Below are 15106 nucleotides of genomic sequence, written 5' to 3' on the forward strand. Positions count from 1 at the left end.
GCGCAGTGAGCTGAGGCTGCGGGGGAGGGGGCTAGCCTCCCGGGCCAGGAGCTATGGGGCTGGGCAGGAGGGTCACGCGGGCCGGATGTGGCCCGCGGGCCGTAGTTTGCCCACCTCTGGTCTACACATTACTTAGTCCTGCCATGAGTGCAGGGGACTGGACTAGATGACCTCTCGAGGTCCCTTTCAGTCCTATGATTCTATGATTTTATGATTCTATGGGCGGGGGGGGGGAGGGAGGGGAGGCTGGTAAATCAATGACATTAAATGCTGCTACGTTCCTGAAAGAAAAATTCAACCTACTACCTCCTGCCTGGCAGATCATGAATTAATGCGTGACGTGATCTATCTAACACAGACAGGAAATGCAACGGGTGTAATTAACACCCTAGCAAAGGTTCACCTAGCTACACAAAGTCAGATCTGGCTAGGAAGTCCCCATCACTCTCACTTCCCCTCCATTCCAGGCTTATCCTAAAGTGTAAGGAAAAATAACTGGCACTTCTCTAAAGCCTTCCATCCAAAGATCGCTAAGTGCTTTATCAATATACATTGATTAAGCCCTCTCAATACCCTCTGCTCCACGTAAGAATTATTGTCCCTGTTCCTGTGCTTTAACTATAGGGCCCTTGAAATACACCTAACATTGTTCTCCTGCTGTTCAGTTCTCCCACTATCAACCTGTTTCACTGACTTTTAGGAGGTTTTAGAAGACCTTGCAGCCTGTTTTAGCTGGATAAAATATTTCAGGAAGTGTTGGTTTGAGGGTAATGAATGCCAGACATGTTTCTCAATGTGAAAACCTGTTTGGGTGGTTTTGCACCTTGATTTTGATGAGCTTTGAATCCAGCTATTTTAGTTCCTTTCCTGTCCTCATTATCCCACATTTTCTCTATTGCTTGCTCAATTAATTCTACCCTTTGCATTCTCACCTGATTTCAGAGACAAAGAGAACTGACAGAACGTACTCGCTTGACAGGTTTTAGAGGTAATATTTCTTCCAGGATTAGCAGATAATTTTTAAGAAGTATTATGATTGCTAAGCTCGAGATTTACATTGCAGCATAGCACCTTGTATCTAAGGATCAGAAAGCACTTTGCAAATATGACTTAAGCCTCAGAACGCCCCGTGAAACGGTGTAATGACATTTATATTACGACTGGGTAAAAAGAGGCCAGAAGGGGTTAAGTGGCTTGCTTTAGCCACGCAGCTACACATGAATTCTGAAGTTAAGCACAAAGTAAAACTATTACACTATCACTTTATATTCTAGGGAAAGGCATCGGCAGAGTATCAGCACTGATTGTTTCTTTAAGGATATGACTAAAAATCTGTTGGACGGGGAAAAGCCACTTGAATCAACAAGCCTATTCTTCAGGTTTCTCTGAAACTCCACTTCTCTGCTTTCTCACTGGACCTCTTCAATCCCCACCTCCACACAAAAAACCTAGTTGTCTCAAACTCATTTATACTCAGAAATGTTAGGGATTTACTAACCTCCATACTATTGTTATGTTTGGGTCACACAACATACCCGGCAGGCCAGTTTGCAGCACTACGGATGAGGGATAAACATATCTGAGCCAGATTCTGATCTCAGTTACTCCGTGCCTTCAGATTTACTCCAGTATAACTGAGAGCAGAGTCCATCTTGTGGCCATTTATAGCAAGCCAGACCTAAGCAACCCTAATCCATTGCCGAAAGCAACGCAGGATAAAGCGACTCGAAGCTGGGTTGTTGGATTTTTGCATGTCGATACCAAGAATGCCCTCCAGAAGACATGCTATTTCATAACAGCACTGGAATATGAGCAGTGATGGTGAGTGGAGTAGTCTGGGTGTTCTTTGTGGGATGTCGTTCTATTCTTTGAGTGAAGCAGTTCTGCCTAAATTCCCAAGTTGTATCACCAGGAACAGACATTAAGGAATTCAGCCTTAAGAAGGCCCTGTGAGATAGATAAGAATTATGCTCCCCAATTGATAGTTGGGGAAACTGAGGCATGGAGCTGTGAAATGACTTGCTGAAGGTCACACTGAGTGAGTGGCACAGCTTGAAAGGGAGTCTAGTGGTGAAATCCTGGCCCCAGTGAAGACCACGGCAAAACTCCCACTGACTTCAGTGGGGCCAGTTTCACCCCAGATCTCTCAGCTCCCAGTCCTAAGTATCAAGCATAAAAATTACCCTTGCTCCCCTATACACTTACACTATACCTTCTTCTGGGACAATCATGTCTTTGCTATGAAAGCACGAGCAGATCTGCATGCAATATTCAAGATGTGGTGTAACCACTTGGTTGTACAATAACAGTCAGAGGTGCTGGAACAATTTGTATAGTGCAGGTGCTGAGAGCCCTTGAACCAAACTGTAAACTCTGTTTATAATGGAAACCACTTCAAGACAGGGGCTGCGGTAGCCTCCCAGCACCGCTAGTTCCAGCACCTATGAGAACAGTGATAATGTCTGCTATTCCTCTCTTGATACAGTCACTTATCCAATTGACCTTTCGCTCTCCCTACCCGCCTCCCCCCACTTTTTTGGTTGTTTGGGGTTTTTTGCTGTTGTTGTACCTATTCCATTTATTTTGTATCCTCGTTTCTTCTAGGTTTATTATTTTATGTTTATCTACTGTGACAGACCCAGACCAGTGGGGTACAGGAGTCTGGTAGAGGGCAAATATACTGGTCACTGGATGAGTAGTTTTCTGTTCCCTGAGTGACCACAGCAGGGGCTGCACTAGAGTAATCAGGAACCTGCTAGAACCAGTTAAGGCAGGCAGGCTAATTAGGACACCTGGAGCCAATTAAGAAGAAGCTGCTAGAATCAATTAAGGCAGGCTAATCAGGGCACCTGGGTTTTAAAAGGAGCTCACTTCAGTTTGTGGTGGGAGTGTGAGGAGCTGGGAGCAAGAGGTGCAAGGAGCTGAGAGGGTGTGCTGCTGGAGGACTGAGGAGCACAAGCGTTATCAGACACCAGGAGGAAGGTCCTGTGGTGAGAATAAGGAAGGTGTTTGGAGGAGGCCATGGGGAAGTAGCCCAGGGAGTTGTAGCTGTCATGCAGCTGTTACAGGAGGCACTATAGACAGCTGCAGTCCACAGGGCCCTGGGCTGGAACCTGGAGTAGAGGGCGGGCCCGGGTTCCCCCCAAACCTCCCAATTGACCTGGACTGTGGGTTCTTCCAGAGGGGAAGGTCTCTGGGCTGTTCCCCAACCCACATGGTGAATCTCTGAGGCAAGAAAATCCGCCAATAAGCGCAGGACCCACCAAGATAGAGGAGGAACTTTGTCACACTACATTTGATTCCATTTTTCATTTACTGGCCCAGTAACTAAAAGATTCAAATCTTCTCTCAGCATCAGGGGGGAGGGATAGCTCAGTGGTTTGAGCATTGGCCTGTTAAACCCAGGGTTGTGAGTTCAATCCTTGAGGGGGCCACTTAGGGATCTGGGGCAAAATCAGAACTTGGTCCTGCTAGTGAAGGCAGGGGGCTGGACTCAATGACCTTTCAAGGTCCCTTCCAGCTCTAGGAGATAGGATATCTCCATTAATTTAAATAAGTTGCATTATTTGCTAATACCACCAATCCTGCAGTCAGCAGCAAACTTCAATATCTTATATTGGATGTTCTAATCCAAATCATTTATACACTGTAAACAAGGTAGTAAATCCCATGTGAAACCAACACTGAAGAGCCCCTGTAAGACACTGGCTATTTCTCTTTGATTAAAAAAAAAAAAATCAAAGAGACACTGTCATCCCCTGCACTGTGTTTATTTACTTTAGATAATCTTCTAAGTGAAACCCTATCAAAGATCTTGAAACTATGAGTTGGTAAAAGCCTAAATACACTATTTTCAAGTATCTTACTGTGCTTCTGAGACCCAGCTACCAGGTTTCAGGTAAGAGAGAGTGATCTTCTAGTCTTGAGGTCATGTAGATCAGAAGGGTATTAACTACGTTTTAATTCTGCAGCTCTGGAGTGCCTGACTTCTCAACCATCCAAGTGTCACTGAATTATCATCTTATCTGATGATGGGTAAAATTTTCAAAAGCACCTAATTGACTTAGAAACCTAAATCCTATTTTCAAAAGTGAATTAGGCACTCAGATTTTTAAAGGTATTTAAAAATCTGGCCTTGAGGAGTCTATATTTCATTGAAAGTCATTGGGACTTAAGCGCTTATGTAATTTAGGTGCTTTTGAAAATTTTAACCTAAGGGTCATATTTTTAAGGGTATATAGGTGCCTAACTCCCACTGGAATCAATGGAAGTTAGGCACCTAAATAGCTTTACAAATCTGGCCTGATGTCACTTCTGAAAATGGGATTTAGGCTGCTATGATACTTAGACACTTTTGAAAATCGCACCTTATGATTTTATCTTTATAGAAAATTAAATCAGTTTGTTCTGTATTGTATTTTATGATCAACATCATACAAATAAAAATGTAAGTTATTATCATGACTGCTGAATCTTATAAGTGAAACAAATTTCCCTAATATAATACGTAGTCCTACTTTGAGTGTAGGGAACTGGAGTAGAAAACCTCCCAAGGTCCCTTTCTTCCAACACTTCTATGATTCTCTGAATATAAAGAGATGTGTTACACACCCGTAATGCATTTCGGCTAGGTGCACAGCTTAAAAATAACTGATGTAGTGATACTACCGTATAAATTCCAATAAAATGAGAATGCTAACTGCGGAAAATATTGCATTATGCACTACAAACAAAAGTTTAAATGGCAGGCTTTTGCATAGCACATCTGTACAGAGACACAAGCATTGAATATTTCAGGAAACATAGTTGTAAAGGGGTCAAATGAACGACAACGCATTAGCATAATACACTGATAACAGAACAGAGAAATGTGTTTTATAACATTAAAACTTGCAGCAAAAGTAGTACATTCATTCTGTGTTTAAGCATCACTATTTACTAGCATCCAGTTCTGGTTACACTACAAATTAGGCTCCATCATTGCTACAAAAACAATCATATTTAAACACAACCTTAGACCATGGTTATGCACAGGAAAAAATGTTATATTATTGAATTGTGCTTTAACATTGCTGTACACCTCTAAGTTAAAACACGGCTCCTTAACATGGTTACTGTAATGTCTTGGCAATATACCCTCTATATTCCTGACCAGAACTTTGTGACAACCAAAGAATAGATTGCTCATGGAGAATCCATCCTGGATTTTACACTGAGCTTACTACATACAGGCATTGGACTTTGGGAGTTTGAATGCTGCATTATGCAATGCAGACATGATCAATAAAAGCTCATGATTATATGCCTCACTATTGTGCCTTGGTACTTTATTACATGAACTTTAATTATTGAGTATGTTATATACTTCAACCCTCCCTTAAAATGATATTGTCTACTACTTAATATGTTCCAAGCTCTCCTGGATTTGTGTACTGTTTGTAAAACCCTTTACCATTATCAAAAGATTCTTAGATAAGAATCTTTGCTAGAAGTGCAAAATATTATTTTTTTATTATTATTATTGTTGCTGCTGTTATAGGTGGGCCAAAATAGAGAGCTGTAATTCAAGGCTATTAGAATTTCTGGGCTGGAGTATGTTTTTCAGAAGTGAATTCCCAGATCTGAACCTGCCCTCTTTGTTGAATCCAAACCAGAACGGGTTGAACTCTCCTGTGAACCGCATGTTCAAGTTGGCAGAAAACTCACAAAAGTAGCTACTGATCATATGTGATTCCTACCATGCAAGACGGCAGAATTATTGCAAGGTCATTTGCTCTCTTCAGACTTCTGTTATTTTGGGTACAAAAATCTCTTGCAGATGTTGTTCTTGTCTAGTATGGACCCTTGCCTAAATTCAGCTTTGAACTCAAATTGCAAAACCTAGCCTAAAATTAATCCATTTCTGGATTAGTTATTTATCATCGTCAGCTGAAGTGGTATTCAGAGGAGCAGCATTTCATTCATTTAGGATGGTGGAAAAGCAAATATGTGCCTTCCTCTTTAATACAAAATAAATCCTACAGTAATGATTCAAAACTCTACAATTTATTGGGCAGAGCCATTTGCACACCTAAATATCTGCTACATCTGTTTTTGCAGGTGCAGCAAAAGTTCCAAATATGTAAGTTTGCCAAATATATACATTTCAAATCTAAATAGTTACAACGGTCTCCTTCTTTCCTTATCTGCCAAAAACTACAGTTCAAAGGTCACTCCCCCCATGCAACAGTCCATGTGGTAGTAGCAAACCCTAATGCTTTGTAAGGCATGTTGGGAATGCAGCTCTAGGCTCTGCTTTATGTGTTAGTGCTATCATCAGCACTTGCAAGAGTGAAGGCTACTAAGGACCCGTTTTCACTACAGGTATCATCCTGGTAGAGGGGGCGTTGTTACAGCACTATTCAGTTTTGCAGTGTAGATGGAACCTTAATTGTGTTCTGTTACAGAACACAAGGAAGACCCCGTCTATACTGCAGAAAGGAACCCTGTTGTAAACAGGCCCCTTGACTCCGTTATAACATTAGCGCTGATGGGTCCTAACTGAATTTGATAGGATGGCACTCTGGGGCCTATGCTGTCCTGTTCCAATACTATCCCTATGGCACTTTCCAAGCCATTTGCCTTTAAGCCTCATAGAAGTTTTCAGAAGTATGGCAGGGGGTCAAGAGAGCTGATGGAGATACCTTATTCCACGGACACAGGGCTCAAAAACTTTGGGAGGTCACCCAAAACATGGAACAGTAAAACTAAACAGGGAGCAAACTGCTTCATGCAAAGGGTAATGGGCCTGACTGTCTCCGAGTGGCTTAGCACCAGCATTTACCATTGTCTGCAGTAGGAGTTCCAGGTGCTCAGCACTTCTGAAAATCAGATCAAATAAACATCATTATACTGCGTACCACAGGAGTGTGCGGCTCATTGCAGCTGACTGCCCCAGGGAGCTTGTAAACCAAAGGAGACATAACCCAGAAAGGGAAGGCAATAAACAAGGGGGTGAAGGAATGTCAGAATAAGAGTTCTGAGGAGAGATCGGGGAAACAGGCATGTTGGGCAACATTTTCAAAAGCACCTAAGTAATGTAAGAGACTAAGGTGAAATCCAGATGCCATTTAAGTCAATGGAGCGACAGAAGAGATTAGTGGCAATTTTTTCCAAAACACCTACTTAGGAGTGTCTTAGAAGCCTGAGTTATAGTCTCAAAAGTGACTTAAGGCCAGAATAAAGGTATTTAGGCACCTGACTTGCATTTAAATCAATGGAGTTAGGCACCTAAATAATTTTAAAAAGCTGGCCCTTGAACACCACGTCATGCCTAAGGCCTGGTCTACACTAACCCCCCACTTCGAACTAAGGTACGCAACTTCAGCTACGTGAATAACGTAGCTGAAGTCGACGTACCTTAGTTCGAACTTACCGCAGTCCAGACGCGGCAGGCAGGCTCCCCCGTCGACTCCGCGTACTCCTCGCGCCGAGCAGGATTACCGGAGTCGACAGCGAGCACTTCTGGGTTTGATTTATCGTGTCCAGACAAGACGCGATAAATCGAACCCAGAAGTTTGATTGCCTGCCTCCGAACCAGCGCGTTAAGTATAGACAAGCCCTAAGTCTCATTGACTTTCACTGAATGAGGCAGGGGTCGTGTGGACAAAACAGTATGTGATCACGAAATAAAAGACTGTATCGTGATGCACAACATATTCAAGGGGGATTAATTCAGGTTGCACAGACACCCCTAATTCTGGCATTTCCAACCTTTCGAGTACTTGACTTGACTCTTATTCTTTTAGCATTGTTTTTTGAGTGTAGTTTACGTATAAATTAAAATTGTGACCAGTATCTCCATTGAAGACCAGAGGAAGCAACTGAAGAAAAAAAAAAAAAAAGAATTATATTAGGGTCCGAATCCTACCCTCCTTTACACCCGTGTAACCCCAATGACCTGACTGGGGTTTATGAGTGTAATTGGGAGTAGAATCTAACTCCAAGAGCCCAGGTGGTGCCCCACCTTGTTTCTGCAGAAGACAATTGAAGGGCATGATACAGGAGCAGGAGGAGAGGATAAATCCGGGATTTTTTACTGTTCTTTCTGTTCTTTTGCACACCGACGGCTCAGGTTCAAGTTCTCCACGGAGATGCCCTTTGCGTAGATCCTACACAGCATTCCTGCAAGCCATAGACCTCCTCCCCTTCCCCTTCACTCAACAAAGAAAAATACCGAGCTGTTTCCATTGGCTTCTCCATTGTGGTTTTGTAGGGGCTAACCTTCAATTTCAACAATACATCTTTTGTGAGGAGCTCCCAGCAGAAACCTTAGACACCTTCCCTAAGATCTGTTTGCTTACAGAAGACGAGGTAGGATTTATTTAAACCTGGCTAGATTAATGTCTCGCAGACATTAGCAAAATGAGATTTAATCAGGCTTTTCTCTATACTTTCCAATGAAACAAATCACATTCATTATCATGTCGGAATAAGATACAAGTACTGAGCTGTGAAACTTTAGTCTTTTGTCCTGGGGAGAGTGGAAGGAGGTTGAAAGAAAATGGGATCAAAGATAACTGCTAGGACTGTCTGAACATTCAGACTGGCAAAGGCTGTAGAAGAGCCGTAGGAAGGGAGGAAGGACTGTGCAGTGCTTTGAGGGCTAGCCTGGAACTGGGAAGACCAGGGTTTAATCCTTGCTCTACCATAGGCATCCTGTGTGACCTTGAACAAGTAAATTACCTTTTACAAATGGAGAACTGATGCACAGAGAGACTAATAGCACTGCCTTCCCTTGTAGGGAAACATTAAAGACTGTGGGGCACTCTGATGCGGACTATATCAGTACCTCAAGTAGGCAGGGGTGTGGTCTAATCATTAAAATTAGGATTCCTGGGTTCTATTTCAAGCTGTCGTTGGCTTCCTCTGTGATCCTACGCAACTTACTCCTCTGTGCCTCAGTTTCTCTACCTGTAAAATGGGGACAACATTTTCCAGCCTTCTAGAGATGTTTTAGAGTTAATTAATGTTTGTAAAGCCCATTCAGGTTCTTGGATGAATGTTGTGACAGACAGTAAGTTCCAAGTGCAATGAGCCCTTAACGCGGACATATCCTCCTACTTTTTAAAATAACTTAGTGCAGAGCTAAGCAGTGAACATACAATCATGGCTTTTTTAACAGTCGCCCCAGAAATTCTCCTGAAGAGGCCTAGCTGAAAAGAAAGGTTTACTCTTTTTGTAGATCTCAGATTATAAATCTGAAGAAAAAGAAAAGACTATGCAAGGTTAGTGTGAGTGCAAATTCTAGCATTTCCCCACGAAGGCACAGTTGTGTGCATACAAACGGAGACATTGTTTTGAAGATGAGGCCCTTAAAGTACAAATCCCCCACTCTTCGACACTGGGCTGGGAACTGTGGGCCTGAACAAAAGCCTAGTGGAGCTGATGCAAAAACTCCCATTGACCTGAGTCGGCTTTGGATCAGGCTCCACATTGGTTGAACTGGTTTAAAACCCAAATGGCTCTAAACATGTTTTGGCCCTATCTGCAATGGCCATGCAAACAGTGTTGACACCAAATTAGCCCGGCACGGTTTACAATCAATGCAGCACACAGCTTTGAGGCCCAGTGTGGATGGGGTCAATATGTTTTTAGCAGGCAAATATCACAAGTAATACAAAGTGTGGGTGTGTTGGGGCAGTGAGAACAGGGGAAGAAGAAATATCAGCTAAAGCAGCAGCATTGTTAGTAAATACAATTGTCAATGTTTTTTTCAGGAGGAATTAGCATCTCTTTAAATAAAATGTACACCTCTACCCCGATATAATGCGACCCGATATAACATGAATTCGGATATAGCGCGGTAAAGCAGCGCTCCAGGGGGGCGGGGCTGCACGCTCCGGCAGATCAAAGCAAGTTCAATATAATGCGGTTTCACCTATAACGTGGTAAGATTTTTTGGCTCCCGAGGACAGCGTTATATTGGGGTAGAGGTGTACTAGTTCTCAGATCCTTGGCCAGGTCTCTGTTTGAATCAATCTATCCATCCCAAGGTAAAAGCTACGACTCTGTTTTATCGCTAACCAAAGCTTTGCCCTCAACCTTTGCTTTGGCTTCCTGCTTCCAGCAAATAAACTCTCCGGAGATAATTTTGGTTCAGGATCATACTCCAGTAAAAAAACTAAATATCTTCAGGAAAGAGTACAGTTAAAGAGGCAGCTGCTAATAATGAGTCAATCTCTTAAGTGGCAGGATTTCCATCTGCTGCTGAGACAATGCTTTCAGGAGCTTAATGACTCCTTAGTGATAACAGGCAAGTTAAAACCAACAAACTGGGAAAAGTTCTCTCAATAGAATTATCAGCAAGAAACAATGAAAAAGTGGGCAGGGAGCTTCCTGAAGAATGGAGACAAGACTTGTGTTTGGGAGTGTTTGAATCCCCCCCCACACACACTCTGGCTTATTTTTACCTAATTACAAGGCCATTTCCCAGGTAGCATCTGAAAGCTTAGAAAGCTGTTCTCACATCCATTGGAGGTAATAAACCAGAATGACCTTCAGCTTCCTTCCGTGCAAACAAAAGCACCGTGTGGCGCTGGAAATCAAATATGACACTTACTCTTTCGGAGGGTTAATGTCCTCTGGTCGAGCCTCAAAGAACCTAAAGACTTCATCACACTGTGAAATGTGAGGAGGAAGTCTGACCAGTGCCTGTAAAAGAAAGGAGGGAGGGGAGAGGAAAGTGTTTAGAGAAATCAAGCTTAGAAACAGGTCCTTAAATATACAACCAAGAGGCAAGAAAAGGAACAATGCAAAATTCTGGATTGTGTCAGCAGAATGATGTTTGAAGAGCAGAGGAAATAAACAAGAAAAGCATCATGCCAGGGTGCTTCCCTGAAAAGAAAAGTTGTGGCATGTGTTAGTGCAAATGGGTTATGCTGTGTGCCTGAACAAGCAGAGGGGCTTGGGGATGGCTGGTTTGGTTTTGGACACATGGGGCAAAATTCCACTTTAGCTATTCCTGTGCAAGTCCATCTTACTTATAGTGTAAACTCTTCAGGGCAGGGACCGTCTCTTTGCTGTGTTTGCACAGAGCCTAGCGCAATGGGGCCATGGCTGCTAAGTATAAATACATAATAAAATAATAAATAACGTAAACTACAAATTCAAAACTCACTAATATCGTGGAGTAATTTGCTCCATAAACCCTCTCATTTATGGAGTGAATGCAGGACTTGCCAATGAGTTTCCTTGCAAGTTAACAGGAAAAAAAGTGATTAATTGGTTGGAAAGACAGGCAGAGAGGATTTTTCACAACCTGCAATGTATCATGGCCAAGTACAGTATAGGGTAGCCGTGTTAGTCTGGATCTGTAAAAAGCGACAGAATCCTGTGGCACCTTATAGACTAACAGATGTATTGGAGCAATAGCTTTCATGGGTGAATAATGCACTCTGTAAAGTACCGATATGCAGTGCGCATTACACTCAACAATAATAAATGCAATTTGTGGGATAACATCAATTATTTTTAAGTCTATTGAAAACTAAGCATTCAAATAGATGAGACAAGCACATCACGTAAAGGCCAAAAATGCCTTAGGTATTTGCTCTCTAGGTTCCATGGCTTGGTTCTCTCAGAGAAGGTCAAATATTCATCTAAAATGTGAGAGGCAGCAGAGAAGAAAGAATCAGATCAGTGCTCTGATTTGCACATGATTCAGAGATTTACAGAGGGACAGCATAAGGGGAAGAGAGGGCTGGGATTAACCCTCTCCTTTGCTAAGGCATGTTGGAAGTAGGCTACGTGAACAGTTAAATATAGACAAAGCTTCTTAGAGGCATTGTAAATCTGTTCAACAGAATAAGTCTGCCTGGCTCTTAAGTCAGTTGAAAATAGGGCAAAAGACCTGAACTTCCTTCCAGACAATCTTGAAAGACAGATGAAAAATCGCACTAGTACTAACTCATGGATATGGCTGGGCGAACTGGGCTTGACTAACCCTGTGATAGATCTGATTGCTCTTAGTCAGACACACATCTGAAACAAAAAGCCACAGCGGTGCGATTCAGTTAGCTGCGTTGTTCTACGTCTAACCAAACTTCTAGAAGCACTGGAATTTGTTTCCATATAATTGCAGTGGGGGAGGAACAGCAGAAAATTTAAAACGTAATGACTTAATACTGCATTTCTGTCCCCTGAATTCTCCAGCTACAGTACATGTATCCCTGACTTGAAGAGGTCTGAAATTCAAATTCAAGGGCTTCTTAAGAGTCTAGGGTTTTGCTTTATTCTACTTGAGGCACATTACAGGTAGGGGAATTATATTAGACTTCAGTGAGTTTGTGAACCAAGTGACACTGGCCTTCGGTGAAATGCAGAGGAGTGCCAAACAGTGAGGAAGCAATGCTGGGCTGCCCAAACTGGAAACGGCAGAGCTGCTGCAGTGCTGAGAACATGACATCGAGCACAGATCAGTCTCTCAATATATCACATAGAGAACTGAAAGGAAACAAATGGAAAACGAAATGCTTTGTCTTGGAATAAAGATGCCCTAATCTCGGCTGTTGCACAATTAATAATTGATGCCTTGTTTTAAACTAAAAGAAATAAAGTTGTGTGAGTTTTGTCCTCATTGCGTATAAACACACACATACATATGGCAAATCAGAGCCATTATCCAGAAGACACAATTCCGGCCCAGGAATAGCAGTAACTGTAGAAATTTGAAATTGGATTCTACCCAAGGCGGGAGGGGAGAAGCATCAGAGTAAGAGAAACGTCATTGGATTTCACAACACAATGAACATAATGAAGACACAAACACAAGGTTAAAGCACATTTCATTCAGCTTCAGTCTTCAAGCAGGAGAGGTGACTTGATCTAGTGGACTGAGAAAGGGAATGGAGCCCTGAGAGCTTGTGCTGTCTCTGCCACTGACTCCCTTTTGACTCTGGGCAAGTCACTTAACCTCTTTAGACCAAATTCAGAGGAGATAGGTAAACTAGCTACCCATATCTGGAATAGGGAGAGAAACCCCTATTTTGCTGGGGTGCTGAAAGACTTAGTTATTTAATGTCTGTTCTGTGTTTCAAAAAACTATTGTTGTTTATGGGCTTGATCTTGCGACCACTGGAGTCAATGGTGCAGCTTCCACAGACTTCAGTATTGCAGGACTGAGCATGGTAAGCGCTAAGTATCATTAACAATAAACATAAATCCCCAAGTGTCACTTGGCCCCGCAAGTCTAGAGTGGCTCCTTCCTGAGGCGACTGTCAGAGAGGACAACATTTTCCAACTTGGGGGTGTGATGGGGCACACACCCCTCCCAATCAGGAAAAGGCTAATGATGGCCTTTGGGCTGAACCGGTACTGAACAGACACACCAGCAGAGCCTGCTCCATTTGGAGCAAATGAGCTGAAAAGGGAGGGTGTGTCACAGGAAGGGGTGGCAACCAGGAGAAGAGCTACTGTGCACCAGAGGCACTGAGAGGAGGCCAGTTTGCGAACCTCTGCTGCCCACAAAGACTCATCAGACCACATACAAGCTGGCGGGTTTGAAGATAAGCCCTGACCTGGGATCAAGCCATACCCCATCTTCATAAACAAGCCAGATCTTTACACACTCTTTTGAAACACTTGGAGACCAAGTGCCCCCATCATAAGAAGGATTTTGAGGGGGGCAGAATTTATGAAAATGCCCAATGTAACCTAAAGAGAGCCCAGCCTATCACAGAGTGCCTAACATAAGGAACCTACATAAGTGGCCTTCACTTGAATGGGAGCTATTCATGGAAATAGGAGCATGTGGTGGATTTTCAAATGGGCTAAGTGACTTAGGAGCACAAGGCCCATTGATTTTCAATAGGATTTGTGCTCAAGTCATTTAGGCGCTTCTGAAAATCTCACTCCCAAATTTATGTCCCTATTTTGGGAAATCTTGGGTCATCCACAAAGAAAACCATTGGCTCTACCTAGTCTAATATATGGAGCTATACCTATCTCATAGAGCAGGAAGGGACCCTGAAAGGTCATTGAGTCCAGCCCCCTGCTTTCACTAGCAGGACCAAGTACTGATTTTGCCCCAGATCCCTAAGTGGCCTGCTTAAGGATTGAACTCACAACCCTGGGTTTAGTAGGCCAATGCTCAAACCACTGAGCTATCCCTCCCCCCCACTTAGGTGGGACATTTCAAAAGCACCTCAATGACTCTGGAGCACAAGCCCCACTGAAAGTCAGTTTTTGTTAGTTTTTTAAACTTCAGCTCTGACCCTGCACTTGTTTTAACACCCAAAACTCCTACCGAAATCAATAGGATTTGGGGATGCACAGAGGCTGTAGGATCCGGATCCACGGAATATCTCCTAGAAGACACTGCTGCTGGGAAAGCTCTGTGTAGACGGGGCTGCTGGGGCCTGGGAGGCTACTGCAGCACTAACCACACATTGTTCTGCCCCTTACAGAGCTCCCTTAGGCAACCATACAATGCACCAACCATTAGCTCCACAAGTCTAATGAGATTCAAGACAGTTAACAAAGAGCAACAGTTTGAGGAAGGGAGTAAGTCCCAGGGCAAAGATACAACAGAGCAAAGGAAGGACTGCAGGACAGGGTCAAGGAAAGGAGGGAGTTCAAGATAGGGAAAGAAAGAGAGGAAAACAGATGGCGAGGGAACGAAAACAACTGGGAAGGGGCAAGGGGTTGGAAATGGGGGCAAAACACATCATTAGAAGCAGCAATCATCCCAAAGCGGTAAAGGATTTGCACAGGAAAGATGAAAGATAAAAACACTAACACATGGAATTCAGTTTTTCACGCTTGCAGAATATTATCAGCAATAACATGTTTATCCGTGCCGAGAATTGAAAGCAGTAATGAGCAATTCATACCTCACGCACACAGCCATATGCCTTCAGAAAAAGGTGTTTATGGCTTTATTTCAACATGCAATTTTCTCGGTAGAATGCGGTTTCCAGAGAAAACTCACAGAACAATGGCCAATATCAGAAAGCGTATTAGAAGTGATGCAACATCTGCCAGTTCATATCCAGTCAATCTTCAGTTATAAAGGCTTTTGGCAAATGTTAATATTTACATGGTGCCATCCGCGTGCATGGTGCTGTAT

The 15106-nt window shown here is 43.0% G+C and overlaps 1 protein-coding gene across 2 annotated transcripts in view; it reads right to left on the reverse strand.

Annotated features, from left to right (window-relative positions):
• SH3PXD2A (SH3 and PX domains 2A) overlaps window positions 1–15106 on the reverse strand; it is a 358093-nt gene that overhangs the window by 186899 nt on the left and 156088 nt on the right. For both annotated transcript variants that reach the window (XM_026650919.2, XM_026650918.2), the window contains exon 5: window positions 10601–10692. In XM_026650919.2, the coding sequence (XP_026506704.1) occupies window positions 10601–10692 (92 nt within the window). The remainder of the gene's footprint in view (window positions 1–10600; window positions 10693–15106) is intronic.

The sequence above is a fragment of the Terrapene carolina genome, unplaced genomic scaffold, assembly GCF_002925995.2.
Source record: "Terrapene carolina triunguis isolate 2854851 unplaced genomic scaffold, T_m_triunguis-2.0 Scaffold95, whole genome shotgun sequence".
In the NCBI taxonomy this organism is placed as follows: domain Eukaryota; kingdom Metazoa; phylum Chordata; order Testudines; family Emydidae; genus Terrapene; species Terrapene triunguis.